At 40.7% G+C, this 21,375-nt stretch overlaps 2 protein-coding genes across 2 annotated transcripts in view; both read right to left on the bottom strand.

Moving 5' to 3' along the window:
* The window catches only part of LOC120046910 (shootin-1-like), a 29,976-nt gene extending 22,823 nt beyond the window's left edge, over nt 1–7,153 (bottom strand). Inside the window, exons 1-2 of the mRNA XM_038992462.1 lie at nt 7,076–7,153; nt 1,601–1,661 (exon numbers count right to left, since the gene is read on the bottom strand). Coding sequence (XP_038848390.1) covers nt 1,601–1,661; nt 7,076–7,153 — 139 coding nt within the window. The remainder of the gene's footprint in view (nt 1–1,600; nt 1,662–7,075) is intronic.
* A 406-nt stretch (nt 7,154–7,559) lies between these two features.
* Nucleotides 7,560–15,980, bottom strand: LOC120046909 (transmembrane protein 216-like). Its single transcript, XM_038992461.1, has 5 exons — nt 15,968–15,980; nt 12,706–12,921; nt 12,472–12,564; nt 12,031–12,232; nt 7,560–8,151 (listed from the first exon to the last, which is right to left on the bottom strand). Exons 1-5 carry the CDS (start codon nt 15,978–15,980, stop codon nt 8,136–8,138), a joined length of 540 nt encoding a protein of 179 aa, XP_038848389.1. The 3' UTR covers nt 7,560–8,135.
* Between the last annotated feature and the right edge of the window lie 5,395 nt (nt 15,981–21,375).

The following is a 21,375-nucleotide window of genomic DNA, read 5'->3' as shown; positions in this document are numbered from 1 at the left end:
ACGTTTCACCAGAGCCTATGGGAATAGGGTGTCATTTAGGACACAGGCAGTGACTTACTCAGAGCTCCTCTACAGAGGCAGCAGGATATTATCCTAGACACCAAAGCATTTACCGCTGTCAGGAGGGAGAGGAGCTAAGCCAGGCCAATCAGCTGTCAGGAGGGAGAGGAGCTAAGCTAGGCCAATCAGCAGGGACATTTGCAGCGTCATGCAGGCTCGCTGCGTCAAATGCTGCAGGCCTGAGTCAGCGATGTGGTCTTGGAAGTACTATTGTTGTTTGAATGTAATCAGCCATCTTCTGGTCCTAGCAAAGCAAATAGCTTATAGCCTATAATTTCAGGATTTCAGTAATATTGAAAATAAGCTATCTTCATTTTCAGAGATTATATAGCTAATGGTAATTGTATGATACATTGTCGTTGGTCATACATACTAATATCTCTTGTTTTAAGTGCATGTCAACTTGAAATTGTATTTTAAAAGCTTATTTCCCCATATTGACTAGAGTATAATGTACCTATAAAATATACTGTATCACTCTGAGTGAAAGAACACAATAGAATAGATGCCAGACTGGAACGCAGGAACAGCCCTTCTCTTTCTCTAGTAATGAATCATTCATAATTGAGGATTTGAATAATGCAGTGAAATAACATGAGGTGTTGGCATGGTGACCGTGGTTCAGATCAGCGAGATGAATGAATGCCGACCACAGCAGGGGACAGAGGAGAGACACAGTTCCCTGATTATAATAAGACCTGGTAATAACACGTTCTTTGGCCCTGGCTGAAGACTCCTATGGAGTCTAAGAGTCTACAGTCATAATTCAGAGCAACCTGTCTTTAACTATCTATTGTTTAGGTTAAAGGCCAGCAAACAAAATAGGCTACCTCTCTGTTTAAAGATTGTCTGTCTGGGAAGCTGAAACTGGTCAGCAGAATTGGTTCCAGCTTGGTTGAGGAGAGAGACCCACATCTAACTTTATTAGGTTATGTAAGAACCACAAAAATGATTTCATGCTGCACTTCAAAAGGTAAACACTTCTTACACGATTTACCGATCCTACAAAAGTGTCAAGCAGAAGCATTTCAGAAACTTGACTTGTAGCGATACAGCCAACCATCTGAACGAAATGCTGATGACGTGACCTATAATTCAACATTGCCAAAGACAGCTAGCTGAAAGTAGCACAATAACCCTGTCATACTAAAGCTACACGTTAAACCTACAGTATACTGTAGCTGTCAATGTTGAATATTGAATGATTATTGTCTTTCTTACCTCGCATAATGATATCAGACTCCAGCACTCAACCCTGTAACCTTCTTCCTTACCAAATCAATTGTTAATGGAGCTACTGTAGTATTTTATTACATGTTGCTAGGAAGAACTTGGCAGGGTTGCCAAAACACAAATCCATGACTATGGTTGGCTGAGGCTCCGAGTAGTGATGGAAACTGGGATACCTTCTTACACACACCCATTCAGGAGCCAGTTTGGAGAGGTGGTCATCACCAGAGGGGTGTGTAGAGAGACCTGTGAGGAAGGGTAATCTGTGTAACAGTAGTGTAAAATGTGTGTGTCAGTGTCTGGAACTCACCTCTCTTGATGTGTTTCAGCTGGCTCTCTGCTTCATCTCTCTCTTCAGTCAGTCTCTTGCACTGAGGAAACAGGAATTAATGGGGTCACAAGAAAGTCATGTTCTACAATACCATCATATGCAGGTCACAGTCACCAATTAACAAACACAAATAGATCTCCATTCACAATCCATTTAAGTGTAGTTAATTGACTACAGTAATCCCATGGCCTTCATTGTTATAGGGTATAAAGTATAGGACACTGGACTCCCAACACTGACCTTCTGTCAACACACTGTCTCTATCTGTCACAGAATTTCAGTCTGTGACAGACCCTCACAAACTTTTACAGATGCACCATTGAGAGCATCCTGTCAGGCTGTATCACCGTCTGGTACAGAAAATGCCCTATCTGCAACTGCAGGGCTCTCCAGAGGGTGGTGCGGTCAGCCCAACGCATCACCGGGGGCACACCTCCTGCCCTTCAGGACATCTACAGCACCCGGTGTCACAGAAAGGCCAAGAAGATCATCAAGGACCTCAGCCACCGGAGCCACGGCCTGTTCACCCTGATATCCTCCAGAAGGCGAGGTCAGTGCAGGTGCATCAAAGCAGGGACCGAGAGACTGAAAAACAACTTCTATCTCAAGGCCATCAGACTGTTAAATAGTCACCACTAGCCAACCTCTCCCAAGTAACCTGCCCTAAACTTTAGCCACTGTCACTAGCCGGCTACCACCCGTTTACTTAACCCTGCACCTTAGAGCTGGCTGCTGCTTATGCACATAGACCTGGAACACTGGTCATTTTAATCATGGAACACTAGTCATTTTAATCATGGAACACTTGACACTTTAATAATGTTTACATACTGTTTTACCCATTTAATTTACATATATGCTGTATTCTAGTCAAGGCCATCCTATTTAGCTATTGCTGTACATATACTATTCTATCCTATGTATTCTATATACTACATATTCTATCCATATACTGTCCATAATGTCTATGCATCCCATTATATATATATATATATATATATACACAATACCAGTCAGTGAAAGTTTCTTCAAGTGCAGTTGCAAAAACCATCAAGTGCTATGATGAAACTGGCTCTCATGAGGGCCGCCACAGGAAAGGAAGACCCAGAGTTACCTCTGCTGCAGAGGATAAGTTCATTAGAGTTACCAGCCTCAGAAATTAGAGCCCAAATAAATGCTTCACAGAGTTCAAGTAACAGACATCTCAACATCAACTGTTCAGAAGAGACTGGACTTCATGGTCGAAATGCTGAAGAGAAACGAACGAATGATCTCCACATGTGTGGTTCCCACCGTGAAGCATGGAGGAGGAGGTGTGATGGTATGGGTGTGCTTTGCTGGTGACACTGTCTGTGATTTATTTAGAATTCAAGGCACACTTAACCAGCATGGCTACCACAGCATTCTGCAGCGATTCGCCATTTCATCTGGTTTGCACTTAGTGGGACTATCATTTGTTTTTCAACAAGACAATGACCCAAAACACACCTCCAGGCTGTGTAAGGGCTATTTGACCAAGGAGAGTGATGGAGTGCTGCATCAGATGACCTGGCCTCCACAATCATCCTACCTCAACCAAATTGAGATGGTTTGGGATGAGTTGAAACGTAGAGTGAAGGAAAAGCAGCCAACAAGTGCTCAACATATGTGGGAACTACTTCAAGACTGTTGGAATAGAATTCCAGGTGAAGCTGGTTGAGAGAATGCAAAGAGTGTGTCATCAAGGCAAAGAGTGGCTACTTTGAAGAATCTCAAAAATAAAATATTTTGATTTGTTTAACACTTTTTCAGTTGCTACATGATTCCATATGTGTTATTTCATAGTTATGATGTCTTCACTTTCATTCTACAACGTAGAAAATAGTAAAAATAAAGAAAAACCCTTGAATGAGTAGGTGTGTCCAAACTTTTAACTGGTACTGTATATATATGTATACACACAGTGCATTCGGAAAGTATTCAGACCCCTTGACTTTTTCCACGGTGTTACATTACTGCCTTATTCTAAATACATTTGGACATTTTCACTTGGGGGTGTACTCACTTTTGTTGCCAGCGGTTTAGACATTAATGGCTGTGTGTTGAGTTATTTTGAGGGGACAGCAAATGTACACTGTTATACAAGCTGTACACTCACTACTTTACATTGTAGCAAAGTGTCATTTCTTCAGTGTTGTCACATGAAAAGATATACTCAAATATTTACAAAAATGTGAGGGGTGTACTCACTTTTGTGATATACTGTATATATATATACACACAGTTGAAGTCAGAAGTTTACAAACACCTTTAAATACATTTAAACTCAATTTTTCACAATTCCTAACATTTAATTCCTAGTAAAAATTCCCGGTCTTGGGTCAGTTAGGATCACCACTTTATTTTAAGAATGTGAAATGTCAGAATAGTAGAATGATCTATTTCAGCTTTTATTGTTTTCATCACATTCCCAGTGGGTCAGAAGTTTACATGCACTCAATTAGTATTTGGTAGCATTGCCTTTCAATTGTTTAACTTGGGTCAAACGTTTTGGGTAGCCTTCCACAAGCTTCCCACAATAAGTTGGGTGAATTTTGGCCCATTCCTCCTGACAGAGCTCCAGTAACTGAGTCAGGTTTGTAGGCCTCCTTGCTCACACACACTTTTTCAGTTCTGCCCACACATTTTATATAGGATTGAGGTCAGAGCTTAGTGATGGCCACTCCAATACCTTGACTTTGTTGTCCTTAAGCCATTTAGCCACAACTTTGGAAGTATGCTTGGGTCATTGTCCATTTAGGAGACCCATTTGCGACCAAGCATTAACTTCCTGACTGATGTCTTGAGATGTTGCTTCAATATATCCACATAATTTTTCTCCTCATGATGACATCTATTTTGTGAAGTGCACCAGTCCCTCCTGCAGCAAAGCACCCCCACAACATGATGCTGCCAGACCCCCACCCCCCCCCCCCCCCCCACCCCCCTGCCCCTGTCAAATGAACACCGAACAAAAACTACAAAATACTGAACGAAACGTGAAGCTACTGGTGTGCACACAGGCAACTATCTGTAGACAAGATCCCACAAAACACAAAGGGGAAATGGCTGCCTAAATATGACCCCAGAGACAGCTGTTCAGAGACAGCTGTTTATTGTTGTCTCTGTTTGGAAACCATACCAGGTCAACATAAACCATTAAACACCTAGATGACCCACCCTAGTCACTATCACGCCCTAACCAACAGAAAATAAATAGCTCTCTATGGTCAGGGCGTGATACCCCCGAGCTTCACGGTTGGGATGGTGTTCTTCGGCTTGCAAGCATCACCCTTTTTCCTCCGAACATAACTAAGGTCATTATGGCCAAACAGTTCTATTTTTGTTTCATCAGACCAGAAGACATTTCTCCAAAAAGTACGATCTTTGTCCCCATGTGCAGTAGCAAACCGTAGTCTGGCTTTTTTATGGCGGTTTTGGAGCAGTAGCTTCTTCCTTGCTGAGCGGCCTTTCAGGTTATGTCGATAGAGGACTTGTTTTACTGTGAATATAGATACTTTTGTACTGGTTTCCTCCAGCATCTTCACAAGGTCCTTTGCTGTTGTTCTGGGATTGATTTGCACTATTAGCACCAAAGTACGTTCATCTCTAGGAGACAGAATGCGTCTCCTTCCTGAGTGCTATGACGGCTGCGTGGTCCCATGGTGTTTATACTTGCGTACTATTGTTTGTACAGATGCACGTGGTACCTTCAGGCGTTTGTAAATTGCTCCCAAGGATGAACCAGACTTGTGGAGGTATGCAATTTTTTTTCTGAGGTTTTGGCTGATTTCTTTTGATTTTCCCATGATTTCAAGCAAAGAGGCACTGAGTTCGAAGGTAGGCCTTGAAATACATCCACAGGTACACCTCCAATTGACTCAAATGTCAATTAGCCTATCAGAAGCTTCTAAAGCCATGACATCATTTTCTGGAATATTCCAAGCTGTTTAAAGGCACAGTCAACTTAGTGTATGTAAACTTCTGACCCACTGGAATTGTGACTTCAACTCTGTATATATTTATACTCCGGATGCCAACATTGCTCTATGTAATATTTCTTAATTCAATTATTTTACTTTTAGAGTTGTGTGTATTGTTGTGTATTGTTACATACTACTGCTCTGTTGGAGCTAGGAACACAAGCATTTCGCTACACCCACATTAACATCTGCTAAAGGTGTACGCGACCAATAACATGTGCTTTGATTTGACACTGGACTTCTATGATGCACTGTAGAACTACCTCCCTATAGGTTCCGTTTTGTCGGACAGACAAGGGAGCAGCTTCTACTACACGGTTCACTCTTTATATATGCCACAGTAATGGGTAGTCAGAGTATGCAGAGTTCCTCTGAGATGTTGGTAATAGAGTACATGGAAAACAATGGTTCTTCTACAATTCAGTAGGTAGTATGTGGCCCAGGGGGCACAACTTTCACTGGGGACATTCTGAAATTGCATTTTTGCCCCTCCCCCCCCTCACACACAGTTTTTTCATTGTAATGTGATACAAACGAGGGAATGGTGTGCTTTAGGACCAGGCGTGTTTGAAGTGTTTATCTGACAGAATTTGTTTACAAAAATAAAAAATGTCTCCCCCCACTTTTAAAACCAAAGTTGCGCCCCTGATGTGGCCTATATTGGGTCATTATCAGTTAAGGTAGGATAGGACTTATATTTTCCATTTTCTTACCAATTATTCTGTAACAGCCACAGGAAGCTCATACCTAACATCTGTGTATTTCTGCCAGGCCCCTAGCTCTGCCAGGGATGTTCTGATCAGAAATGGTGTTGACTAGCATACTGTTAAAGCATGTGGCCCACAGATTTTATACTTTTATTGTTATTATTTGTACAGTAGTATCATCCCTGTTTTAAATAGGCCCATTGTGTAATCATGCTTGAATTAACATTTTCTTTATTGATCTTTTTTTTTTAAATGCTAAGGTTTAATTAAGAATTAGTATAGGCCTACTTGGTGGGACCCTTTAGTCAAGGCCTGATGTAATTAATTTATAGTGCATAGGATTGCATTTGTAGAAACAACAAATTAGGTAGTATAGAAATATAAAAAATCGCGGTGATAAAATGACCTATAAAATATAATATGATGCTCCCAATTATCAAGCATCTAATCTGGTTTGTTCAACTGAGATCCAATCATTATTTTAGTGTGTCCAACTAAGGACCCCAAACTAATCTAGCTATCAAAATCTTGCCGACACCGGGTTGTCCTAGAACAGCGAGATTTTGGGAGGGGTCGGCCCTTTGATTTCTCTCAGCAGTTTACGTACAACGAAGAAGCCGGCCGGCACAAACATTTGCATTGAAAAAAATAAGAACGTGTCACCTTGATCTCGTTCTGTCAACTATGTTACTTCTGTAATCTTGGAAAAAGGTCTAAAATAGATGTAGAAGAAGAGCATCTGTTACCTGAATTTTCTGCGTATCTTTCGCCTTTTCCCCACATCCCTCCATCTGCACCAGCCCGGATGATGAAGACTGTAGCATTATCCACCCCGGCCGATAACTAATCTAATATCTTGGCCTGTATAAATATACTATTATAGAAAGAAAATAACTAGGCTACTTCTAACAACTGGCAAGGCCGCTGATACGCCTTAGAAATAAATAGCATTTTATGTCTATATGGGATGGATGACTGCTACCGCTACTCGGGCACACTGGATCCTTTCGCTGACAGCATCGCCTGCCCCGGTGCCCCCCCCCCCATACAGGGTTTATTGCGCATGCATCCTCATTTCGTATTCGTCCACATTTGCTGATGAACATAAAAGCTCCACCCCATCAGATTGATTGTGAATTGTAATTAGGGATAAACGTTTTATTCAATGTATTCAACTGTTAAATGTTTTTAAAAATATATATATAATAAAAAATAATAACTGCCCATCTCTCGAGAGACTGACAAAAATGTATCAACGTTTCTTCAGACTGCTCAACAACACATATTTGGTCAATATCCCTGTTCTATGCAATTAGGATCTGGGTTTAACCACAGGCTGCTGCTGGGATTCAGCAAATCAGGAATATAAATTACTTGAGGAAAAAAGTCCTCTGGTGAATGAACGAATGAGGAATTGTATTTATTAAAGTAAATAATAATGAAATATAGTGCTCTGCATCAACAACAACAAAAAATGTACAAATAAATTCCATTATCAGGCACAGCAGATGGAATAACCTCATAAGACAATTCCATTATCAGGCACAGCAGACGGAATAACCTCATAAGACAATTCCATTAGTGTTGCTAGTACCATACAAGATTGACAGTTGATACAAAAAAAGGTAAAAAATAAAATAGAAGACATTTCATCGTTACAAAAATATAAATATTCGGCTATTAACAGACAATAGAAAAATAGAAAAACTCCCAACACGTGGGACTTAAATATGTTCACATAACAATCATGGTGAAAAGCCTTTTTTCCATTCCTCTTGAAACGATGGGGAACAGCATTCGTCTTCCTTAGTACACCTTTGACCTGACAAGCAAAATAGAGGAAAAACTGATGAGCATGAAACACTGAGCAGATCAGGTCACATCGAGCATCGCTGATATAGGAGCTTTACAGTGAAACATTATGCAAGGTCACATCCAGCATCACTGATATAGGAGCTTTACAGTGAAACATTATGCAAGGTCACATCCAGCATCGCTGATATTGGAGCTTTACAGTGAAACATTATGCAAGGTCACATCCAGCATCACTGATATAGGAGCTTTACAGTGAAACGTTATGCAAGGTCACATCCAGCATCACTGATATAGGAGCTTTACAGTGAAACGTTACGCAAGGTCACATCCAGCATCACTGATATAGGAGCTTTACAGTGAAACATTATGCAAGGTCACATCCAGCATCACTGATATAGGAGCTTTACAGTGAAACATTATGCAAGGTCACATCCAGCATCACTGATATAGGAGCTTTACAGTGAAACATTATGCAAGGTCACATCCAGCATCACTGATATAGGAGCTTTACAGTGAAACATTACGCAAGGTCACATCCAGCATCACTGATATAGAACCTTTACAGTGAAACATTATGCAAGGTCACATCCAGCATCTCTGATATAGAACCTTTACAGTGAAACATTATGCAAGGTCACATCCAGCATCGCTGATATAGAACCTTTACAGTGAAACATTATGCAAGGTCACATCCAGCATCGCTGATATAGGAGCTTTACAGTGAAACATTATGCAAGGTCACATCCAGCATCTCTGATATAGAACCTTTAAAGTGAAACATTATGCAAGGTCATATCCAGCATCACTGATATAGGAGCTTTACAGTGAAACATTATGCAAGGTCACATCCAGCATCACTGATATAGGAGCTTTACAGTGAAACATTATGCAAGGCCACATCCAGCATCACTGATATAGGAGCTTTACAGTGAAACATTATGCAAGGTCACATCCAGCATCACTGATATAGGAGCTTTACAGTGAAACATTATGCAAGGTCACATCCAGCATCACTGATATAGGAGCTTTACAGTGAAACATTATGCAAGGTCACATCCAGCATCACTGATATAGGAGCTTTACAGTGAAACATTATGCAAGGTCACATCCAGCATCACTGATATAGGAGCTTTACAGTGAAACGTTACGCAAGGTCACATCCAGCATCACTGATATAGGAGCTTTACAGTGAAACGTTACGCAAGGTCACATCCAGCATCGCTGATATAGGAGCTTTACAGTGAAACATTATGCAAGGTCACATCCAGCATCACTGATATAGGAGCTTTACAGTGAAACATTATGCAAGGCCACATCCAGCATCACTGATATAGGAGCTTTACAGTGAAACATTATGCAAGGCCACATCCAGCATCACTGATATAGGAGCTTTACAGTGAAACATTATGCAAGGTCACATCCAGCATCACTGATATAGGAGCTTTACAGTGAAACATTATGCAAGGTCACATCCAGCATCACTGATATAGGAGCTTTACAGTGAAACATTATGCAAGGTCACATCCAGCATCACTGATATAGGAGCTTTACAGTGAAACATTATGCAAGGTCACATCCAGCATATCTGATATAGAACCTTTACAGTGAAACATTATGCAAGGTCACATCCAGCATCGCTGATATAGGAGCTTTAGTGAAACATTATGCAAGGTCACATCCAGCATCACTGATATAGGAGCTTTACAGTGAAACATTATGCAAGGTCACATCCAGCATCACTGATATAGGAGCTTTACAGTGAAACATTATGCAAGGTCACATCCAGCATCACTGATATAGGAGCTTTACAGTGAAACGTTACGCAAGGTCACATCCAGCATCACTGATATAGGAGCTTTACAGTGAAACATTATGCAAGGTCACATCCAGCATCTCTGATATAGAACCTTTACAGTGAAACATTATGCAAGGTCACATCCAGCATCACTGATATAGGAGCTTTACAGTGAAACATTATGCAAGGTCACATCCAGCATCACTGATATAGGAGCTTTACAGTGAAACATTATGCAAGGTCACATCCAGCATCACTGATATAGGAGCTTTACAGTGAAACATTACGCAAGGTCACATCCAGCATCACTGATATAGGAGCTTTACAGTGAAACATTATGCAAGGTCACATCCAGCATCACTGATATAGGAGCTTTACAGTGAAACATTATGCAAGGTCACATCCAGCATCTCTGATATAGAACCTTTACAGTGAAACATTATGCAAGGTCACATCCAGCATCACTGATATAGGAGCTTTACAGTGAAACATTATGCAAGGTCACATCCAGCATCACTGATATAGGAGCTTTACAGTGAAACGTTACGCAAGGTCACATCCAGCATCACTGATATAGGAGCTTTACAGTGAAACATTATGCAAGGTCACATCCAGCATCACTGATATAGGAGCTTTACAGTGAAACATTATGCAAGGTCACATCCAGCATCTCTGATATAGAACCTTTACAGTGAAACATTATGCAAGGTCACATCCAGCATCGCTGATATAGGAGCTTTACAGTGAAACATTATGCAAGGTCACATCCAGCATCACTGATATAGGAGCTTTACAGTGAAACATTATGCAAGGTCACATCCAGCATCACTGATATAGGAGCTTTACAGTGAAACGTTACGCAAGGTCACATCCAGCATCACTGATATAGGAGCTTTACAGTGAAACATTATGCAAGGTCACATCCAGCATCACTGATATAGGAGCTTTACAGTGAAACATTATGCAAGGTCACATCCAGCATCTCTGATATAGAACCTTTACAGTGAAACATTATGCAAGGTCACATCCAGCATCGCTGATATAGGAGCTTTACAGTGAAACATTATGCAAGGTCACATCCAGCATCTCTGATATAGAACCTTTACAGTGAAACATTATGCAAGGTCATATCCAGCATCACTGATATAGGAGCTTTACAGTGAAACATTATGCAAGGTCACATCCAGCATCACTGATATAGGAGCTTTACAGTGAAACGTTATGCAAGGTCACATCCAGCATCACTGATATAGGAGCTTTACAGTGAAACATTATGCAAGGTCACATCCAGCATCACTGATATAGGAGCTTTACAGTGAAACATTATGCAAGGTCACATCCAGCATCTCTGATATAGAACCTTTACAGTGAAACATTATGCAAGGTCACATCCAGCATCGCTGATATAGGAGCTTTACAGTGAAACATTATGCAAGGTCACATCCAGCATCTCTGATATAGAAGCTTTACAGTGAAACATTATGCAAGGTCACATCCAGCATCACTGATATAGGAGCTTTACAGTGAAACATTATGCAAGGTCACATCCAGCATCACTGATATAGGAGCTTTACAGTGAAACATTATGCAAGGTCACATCCAGCATCACTGATATAGAACCTTTACAGTGAAACATTATGCAAGGTCACATCTTAAGCGCAAAGCATAATACATTCATTGATCAATAATCAACAATTGATGAGGCCTAAAACCAAGGAATCTACCCAGTTCAGAGAGAAGAGCATGTCATGCCTAGCCTGGGTACCAGTTTTTTTCTGCTCTCTTGCCAACCCTTTAAATGTAAATTCCATAAGGAGTTGGCAAGAGAGTATAAACAGACTGGTACTCAGGCTATGCCATGTCATGGCTCTCCTACTGAAGAAAGAGACTGGTACCCAGGCTATGCCATGTCATGGCTCTCCTACTGGAGAAAGAGACTGGTACCCAGGCTATGTCATGTTTCTCCTACCTGGAGAAAGAGACTGGTACCCAACCTACCAAGATAAAGACTGGTAACCAGGCTATGTCATGTCATGTTTATTCTTGCTGGAGAAAGCCTGGGTACCAGTTTATATGTCATGTTTCTCCTACCTGGAGAAAGCAGATATGGACATGATTCCCAGCAGCATCTCCAGACTGTAGAAGCAGAGTAACACAGCATTAAGGATGAACTCCAGGCGCAGGACGAATGTCTGCAGCATCAGGTAGTACACAGACAGCACTGTGCACGGCACCAGGACCAGCACACTCACTGACATGGCCAGAGAACGCTCTGTTAAGTTCCCCTTCCAACCTGGAACAAGTGTGGACGGAAAAAAACGTTAGCACATGATCATAAGGAAGGACATATAGCATAGTCCTACAGTAGGTGCCAAATAGAACTACCAGATGCCATTATGGCAATAAATATGACAAGTAATAAGCACACAATGTAGGCTACATAATGTGAATATTCTTGTTTTAAATGAACACACCATGTGACGATGCAGAGACATACCGGTAGCCCAGAATACAGCTTCACAAAACACAAACCGTAAAATATTCGGAGGGACTCCAGGCCAAGGAACACAAGTAGTAGCCCAACGTCCAACGTGAGACTAGCTGGTGGGTATGGTAACAACAATCCTGTGGAAATACAAAAGGCATATTTAGAAATCAATCATTTTGCTTTTAGCCTTGACACTGGGTTTGCAAAACATCAGGCAGTGAGTGATTGATTAAACATTAGTTTATGTCTCTGTGTGGTCATTTGAGTAGACTACAAACCTTTGTAAACAAACATCAGACCCTCAGCAAGGAAGTAGGCAGCAAAATACCAGCCGTTGAGGTAGAACAGGACCTGCAGTGGTGTGGAGGACAACTGAGATGTGTCGTTAAGGTCATATCTAAGACTTGCAAATGGTAGCCCACTGGCAGATGATATAACCAAGGGTCTATGATATGAGTAGGCAGGGCAAACCCATTTTGGTGATTTCTGGTAGCCTATATCATCAAAAATAAATCACAGCACATTTTTGGACCCACTGAGCAGTTTTCCCCTGAGTAAGTCCAATACCATTGGAAATGAAAATGTTGAAAGTTCAATTTATATTCCTAAAACTTAAGTTGAAAATGATGCTGTCGCTGCTTCCTGTTGACAGAACATTTAGCTCAATAGCTCAATGTAAAAACACAGTTAACGTGTCCAAATCAACAAACAAACATGCAGAAACAGTTTGTAATATATTGAAAACCTAAACATAAAATGTACTGTCTACACATAAATGTGCAACAATACTAATCATATTACTTGTATTTTTTAAATGAGCACCTTAGAAACGGCACCTTGTTGTTTTAACAATAAATCACTCATATCGATTCAGGGGGGGGTCATGTAAAAACCACATAATTGTACTCACTGGTTAGAGAACAACCTGCAGAAGACAGTCAGCTACATTTTGAAATGTTGCATTTTGATACGGGGGACAACAACAGAAACAGAAACGCAACACTTGTCAGTCCCTCCTATCGATTATCACGTTGAAATCAATAGCTTTAGAGGGGGGAGATGAGGTTGCACGTCCTGTTAAAACTAACACAGCTCAAAAACCACACGGAATCTGGAAATAATGTGTACATCAGGACAATTTGTAGAAGACACCTAGCTACATTCTGAAGTGTTGCATTTTGATTGAAGTGGGTCGACAACGCGGTAAGCCTAATGCAATTGTAAAAAAAAAAAATTGCACTTCCATCGATATCACATTGAAATCAATAGTATAAGGGGCAAACGTTTGCGGTGTTTGCACTGTTTAAACAAACACTTTTCAAAAAGCCACACGGAATCTGAGAATAATTTTCACATCACTGGTAAGAAGAGAATTTGTTGAAGACAATCATCAAAATTATAGAATGTCGGGAGAGAGATTACCATTTTAATTGAAAACAATCACAGTCAGGTACTTCATTGTTACCCAGAAAGGATTTGATATTGATATTAAAACAGCTGCATTGGACCTTTAAAAATGATAAGTGTTCTAAGTCCTGCAACAGACAGGCGCATATAACAAAATGAACGGTACCAACCCACATATATTAACCCGTTTAAAGCAATCGATTTAAATCTATTCGTGATGACAGTGAAGTTTTCTATTTAGCATCACCAATCTAAAGAAAAAAGGATCTTGTATCTCAACTAAATGTTACGTGTTGAAAATGTAAGCTTGTGTAATGTAGTAACACAAACCTTGGAGAAATTGGCATAAAGTAAAATAATAAAATACAAAATAATTCAATACTTAAATTTAGGATGATGGTAAACCAAACACACTCACATTTTTTTTTTTTACAACAATGACATCCATGTCTTCCTACTTAACCACGGAGAGCTTAAAAATACTCCTAAGCAAATGTTTACTGTGCTCTCTAGACTAGTAGTTCTCAAATGTTTACTGTGCTCTCTAGACTAGTAGTTCTCAAAGTGGGGTATGTGGAGGTACTGCAGGGGCATGATCAAAAATAAAAAAGATATACACTACTGCTCAAAAGTTTAGGATCACTTAGAAATGTCAATTTTTTTGTCCATTAAAATAACATCAAATTGATCCAAAATACAGTGTAGACATTGTTAATCTTTGTAAATTACTATTATAGCCGGAAACGGCTGATTTAAAAAAATGTAATATCTACATAGGCCCATTATCAGCAAACATCACTCCTGTGCTCCAATGGCACATTGTGTTAGCTTATCCAAGTATAGCATTTTAAAAGGCTAATTGATCATTAGAAAACCCTTTTACAATTATGTTAGCACAGCTGAAAACGGTTGTGCTGATTGAAGCAATAAAACTGGCCTTCTTTAGACTAGTTGAGAATAAATGCACTGTAATTTAAAAATGTAATCCTTAGTTGCTAAATGCATTTTTGGTATGGAATACCATGATATACTAATCGATTCTTGAAAAATAAACCTTAGAAATGTCTCATGAGGTTATTTCAACTGTTGTACCCATCAGAACCTAAAATTGCTCCTTTTTAAAAAAAACTCTGTTTGTAAACAATATAAATGTAAACAAACACTGTATAGCCTCAAAACATTGGTTACATTTCTCCAGGCCAATCCCTCAGCTTTTTACCAAAACGGAGGCGGGGGTGTCCGCTTTGTTATTGTTTCAATTAAGGACTCCAGCTTTAAAACTGCAACGTTTTCTCGCTGCCTCATGACATATTGTGTAGAATTGCAGGATATTAGCTTAAACTGTAAAATTCTCTCTCGATACCAAGTGGTGGGCTTTAAAAATGTTCCTTCCCAGAGCCGAGACTTGGTTCAGCCAGCCATGCATTGCCGACGTCATTGTAAAACTCATTGAATACTATTTATTTTTTATTTTGATGTCACTCGGGTTATGAGAAAACGTTTGAGAACCCCTGCTCTAGACTAGAGCTTCCATATTGAGTGTGAAGCAACCTAAACCTAAGCTTTGACGTCCCTAACGTTATGTCCCAAATCAGTACCCATAGGGCTCTGGTCAGAAGTAGTGCACTATATAAGGAATAAAGATGCAGACTAACGTTAGCTATCACAGTAGCTAATGAAATAGCGGACGTTAACTAGCTATTAAATGCAGCTGATGCAGATTCTACATTACAACAAAAAACAAAGGATACAATTGGATGTTTTCCTGCAAAAATGAGACAAATGAGCAGTTAAACAAGTCTTCTTCTAAATCTTCCCATTTCATATCAATTATGTACATGCTTACAGTGATGTATTTACAAAATGTCTGATTGGCAGGCCTGCTTAAACATTTAACATGCTGTTGCTGTGCTGTTCGTGATAGAATGCTAGGTAGCTAACGTTCTCTAGCTAGCTAAGTGGCTAGCCAGTTAGTAGATAACGTTACTTCTCCCATGCTAAGCCTACTAAAATGTAAATTATCTTGAAACTGAAAGCACAACTCATATCCACATTATGACAAGCGATTAATAACCAGAGACACTTATCGTTCACAAGTTGTCTGCACATTTATGAAAACTATTTCCCACTCACCAGACACCGCCATGTTTATTTACCATGGAGACAGACGCCGCACCCATAGAGATAGATAGAGAACTCTAGTGGCCAAAAGTCTGTTTTAGCATGGGCAGCGCCAACGTCCCAGTCAGTATTAGAACGTCACCACTCAAGGCAGCCTGTAAAGAAAATACTGTGGTTACCTAGGTTACCCCATTTGGCTCACAGCAACAACAAAAAATGATATTTTCCAAACGCAATGTTCTTGTCTGTTTGTTTTAGTCGATTACACAACCATATTTAAGAAAAGTACAACATGTCTAAATTACTTTTCAACATTGCCTGCTCTTGAGCGTTCTCACTACTTAGAAAAGCATAATATTGTAGGGCTTTCCTCATGCCCTTTTTCATGATGGCGCTAGCAACCAGAACATTAAGGTAGCCAATACCAACAACAAACAAACTGACTATACAGCTACACGTAGTGAGTGGAAACGGAGGATACTAAACAAGGGATTTTTTACCTGGTTACATCGACATTGAACAACACAACAGCTTTTCGGCATGTTTTGTTATTTCTGTAAAACAAAAAATGTACTACAAAATTGGGTCTTTTACACTGGGGGTCAAGGGGAAAGATTGTTTGTTTTCACCAATTTGTGGACGAGGTAAATTCATTATTATTACGTGAATATCGGTTGCGGTCCAAATGTGAAGTAACTAGACGGCTCTCAACCCTCGAATTATGTTTTACATCCTCACATCTGAGTGTACCTTAAATGTCCCTTGCCCAAGCGATGGAGAGTGATGATCGGAGGCAACGTTCTTGGTGGAAATCTTGGAAGTTGAGCCTAAAAATAACATACCTAAAGCTGTTGATGTACCTAGCAAGCTAATGTAGCTAGCTAGCACTCATGTCAGGTAGTTAGTGGAACAATAGCTATCAGAGCTTGAGAGGATCTGCAGAGAATAATGGGAGAAACTCCCCAAATACAGGTGTGCCAAACTTGTAGCGTTATACCCAAGACCGAAGGTGCTTCAACAAAGTACTGAGTAAAGGGTCTGAATACTTATGTAAATGTGATATTTCTGTTTTCTTTTGTATACATTTGCAAACATTTCTCATTTGGCTTTGTCATTATTGGGTATTGTGTGTACCGGTAGATTGATGAGGTATTATTATTTATTTTTTTAAATAAATTTTAGAATAAGCCCGTAACATAACAAAATGTGTGTATTGTTAGATATTACGGCACTGTTCTGCCTAAAAACAACCCACCTAAAGCTGTTGATGTACCTAGCAAGCTAACGTAGCTAGCCAGCACTTCCGTTAAGAAAATATTTTCCAAATAACCTAAAGTAATAAGTAACACAATAAAATAACAATATTTATTTTATTTAACTAGGCAAGTCATTTAAGAACAAATGCTTATCAAATAAAATAACATTTTATTTGTCACATACACATGGATAACAGATGTTAATGCGAGTGTAGCGAAATGCTTGTGCTTCTAGTTCCGACCATGCAGTAATATCTAACAAGTAATATAACCTAACAATTCCACAACAACTACCTTATACACACAAGTGTAAAGGAATGAATAAGAATATGTACATAAAAATATATGAATGAGCGATGGCCGAACGGCATAGGCAAGATGCAGTAGATGGTATAGAGTACAGTATATACATATGAGATGAGTAATGTAGGGTATGTAAACATTATATAAAGTGGCATTGTTTATTTACAATGACTGCCTACCAGAAGGCCTCCTGCGGGGACAGGGCCCTGGGATTACATTTTTTTAAATAAATACAGGACAAAACACACATCACAACAAGAGTGACAACACTACATAAAGAGAGACATAAGACAACAACATAGCAAGGTAGCAACACATGACAACACAGCATGGTAGCAACACAACATAACAACAATATGGTAGCAGCACAAAACATGGTACAAACATTATTGGGCACAGACAACAGCACAAAGGGCAAGAAGGTAGAGACAACAATACATCACACAAAGCAGCCACAACTGTCAGTAAGAGTGTCCATGATTGAGTCTTTGAATTTAGAGATTGAGATAAAACTGTCCAGCTTGAGTGTTTGTTGCAGCGCGTTCCTGTCGCTAGCTGCAGCAAACTGAAAAGAGCAGCGACCCAGGGATGTGTGTGCTTTGGGGACCTTTAACAGAATAGGACTGGCAGAACGGGTGTTGTATGTGGAGGATGAGGTCTGTAGATATCAGATAGGGGGGAGTGAGGCCTAAGAGGGTTTTATAAATAAGCATCAACCAGTGGGTCTTGTGACGGGTATACAGAGATGACCAGTTTACATAGGAGTATAGAGTGCAGTGATGTGTCCTATAAGGCGCATTGGTGGCAAATATGATGGCCAAATGGTAAAGAACATCTACCTGACAATCTATAAATTATGTCTCCGTAATCTAACATGGGTAGGATGGTCATCTGAATCAGGATTAGTTTGGCAGCTGGGGTGAAAGAGGAGTGATTACGATAGGGGAAACCAAGTCTAGATTTAACTTTAGCCTGCAGCTTTGATATGTGCTGAGAGAAGGACAGTGCGCCGTCTAGCCATACTCCAAAGGCTTGTATGAGGTGACTACCTCATGCTCTAAACCCTCAGAGGTAGTAATAACACCTTTGGGAGGAGGGGGATTCTTCTTATCAAACCACATTACCTTTGTTTTGGTGGTGTTCAGAACAAGGTTAAGGGTAGAGAAAGCTTGTTGGACACTAAAAAAGCTTTATTGTAGAGAATTAAACACAAAATCTGGGGAGGGGCCAGCTGAGTATAAGACTATCATCTGCATATAAATGGATGAGAGCTTCCTACTGCCTGAGCTATGTTTTTGATGTAAATTGAGAAGAGCGTGGGGCGTAGAATTGAGCCTTGGGGTACTCCCTTGGTGACAGGCAGTGGCTGAGACAGCAGATTTTCTGACTTTATACATTGCATTCTTTGAGAGAGGTAGTTAGCAAACCAGCCTAAAAACCCCTCAGAGACACCAATACTCCTTAGCCAGCCCACAAGAAGGGAATGGTCTACCGTATCAAAAGCTTTGACCAAGTCAATAAAAATAGCAGCACAATATTGCTTAGAATCAAGGGCAATGGTGATATCATTGAGGACCTTAAGGTTGCAGTGACACATCCATAACCTGAGCGAAAACCAGATTGCATACACAAGAGAATACTATAGACATCAAGAAAGCCAGTCAGTTGATTATTGACAAGTTTTTCCAACACTTTTGATAAACAGGGCAAAATAGAAATAGGCCTATAACAGTTAGGATCAGCTTGATCTCCCCCTTTAAATAAAGGACGAACCATGGTTGCCTTCCAAGCAATGGGAACCTCCCCAGAAAGGAGAGATAGGTTAAAAAGGTTGGAGATGAGTTTGGCGATGATAGGGGCAGCAACCTTAAAGAAGAAAGGGTCTAAACCATCTGACCCAGATGTTTTTTTGGGGGGGTCAAGTTTAAGGAGCCCCTTTAGCACCTCGGACTCAGTGACCGCCTGCAGGGAGAAACTTTGTAGCAGGGCAGGGGAAAAAGAGGAAGGAGCATTGGGGATAGTCACATTTGAAGGGATGGGAGATGAGGAAATCTTGGACTGGCAAGGAGGCATGGCTGAGTCAAATAGGAATCCTGACTTAATGAAGTGTTGATTAAAGAGCTCAGCCATGTGCTTCTTGTCAGTAACAACCACATCATCAACATTAAGGGACATGAGCAGCTGTGAGGAGGAAGGTTTATTCTCCAGGTCTTTAACTGTTTTCCAGAACTTCTTGGGGTTAGACCCACAGAGAGAGAACTGCTCCTTAAAGTAACTAACTTTGGCCTTCCGGATAGCCTGAGTGCATATACGGGGTGTACTGGTACTGAGTCAGTGTGCCGGGGTACAGGTTAGTCGGTAATTTGTGCATGTAGGTAGGGGTAAAGTGACTATGCATAGATAATAAACAGTGAGTAGCACCTGTGTAAAATACTCGAAGCGAGCATAAAAGGCATTTAGCTCATCTGGTAGGCTCGCGTCACTGGGCAGCTTGCGGCTGGATTTCCCTTTGTAGTCCGTAATAGTTTTCAAGCCCTGCCACATCCGAGCATCAGAGCCGGTGTAGTAGGATTCAATCTTAATCCTGTATTGACGCTTTGCCTGTTTGATGGTTCGTCTGAGGGCGTAGCAGAACTTCTTATAAGCGTCCGGATTAGCGTCCCACTCCTTGAAAGCGACAGTTCCTTTAGCTTGATGCGGATGTTGCCTGTAATCCATGGCATCTGGTTGAGATAGGTATGTACGGTCAACTGTGGGGACGACGTTGTCGATGCACTTATTGATGAAGCCTATGACTGAGGTGGTGTACTCCTCAATGCCATTTGATGAATTCCGGAACATATTCCAGTCTGTGCTAGTGTAACAGTTTAACTTTACGTCCGTCCCCTCGCCCATACCCAGGCGCGAACCTCTGCACACATCAACAACAGTCACCCACGAAGCATCGTTACCCATCGCTCCACAAAAGCCGCGGCCCTTGCAGAGCAAGGGGAACCACTACTTCAAGGTCTCAAAGCAAGTGACGTCACCATTTGAAAGTCTATTAGTGCGCACCACCAATAACTAGCTAGCCATTTCACATCGGTTACATTCACCCCCCTTTCGACCTCCTACTTTCGTTACCCATCGCTCCACAAAAGCCGCGGCCCTTGCAGAGCAAGGGGAACCACTACTTCAAGGTCTCAAAGCGAGTGACGTCACCGTTTGAAAGGCTATTAGTAAGCACCACAGCTAACTAGCTAGCCATTTCACATCGGTTACACTAGCAAAACAGTACTGTAGTGTAGCATCCGCGTCATCTGATCACTTCCGTATAGAGCGAGTCACTGGTACTTCCTGCTTGTAAGCAGGAATCAGGATAGAATTATGGTCAGATTTGCCAAATGGAGGGCGAAGAAGAGCTTTGTATGCGTCTCCGTGTGTGGACTTCCCTCTGGTTGTGCGTGACATGCTGGTAGAAATGAGGTAAAACGGATTTAAGTTTGCGGCCACTAGGAGCACCGTTTCTGGATGAGAATTTTCTTGTTTGCTTATGGTCTTATACAGCTGGTTGAGTGCGGTCTTAGTGCCAGCATCGTTTTGTGGTGGTAAATAGACAGCTACAAATAATATCGAGTACTCTCTCGGTAGATAGTGTGGTCTACAGCTTATCATAAGGTACTCTACCTCAGGTGAGCAATACCTCGAGACTCCTTTAATATTAGACATCGCTCACCAGCTGTTGACAAATAGATGACTGACATGGGGCACTGTTTTGAAGCCACTATTGTAACAAAACATTTTGGAAGATATAGAAATTCCTTTAAATATCTACATTTGTTTTTGCCACGTTTATTCTATTACAGACATCTTAATGCACTT

Source organism: Salvelinus namaycush, chromosome 5, assembly GCF_016432855.1.
Source record: "Salvelinus namaycush isolate Seneca chromosome 5, SaNama_1.0, whole genome shotgun sequence".
NCBI classification, from domain to species: Eukaryota; Metazoa; Chordata; class Actinopteri; order Salmoniformes; family Salmonidae; genus Salvelinus; species Salvelinus namaycush.
Note: the sequence above shows the minus strand (reverse complement) of the source record. Positions and strands in the feature narration are given on the sequence as shown.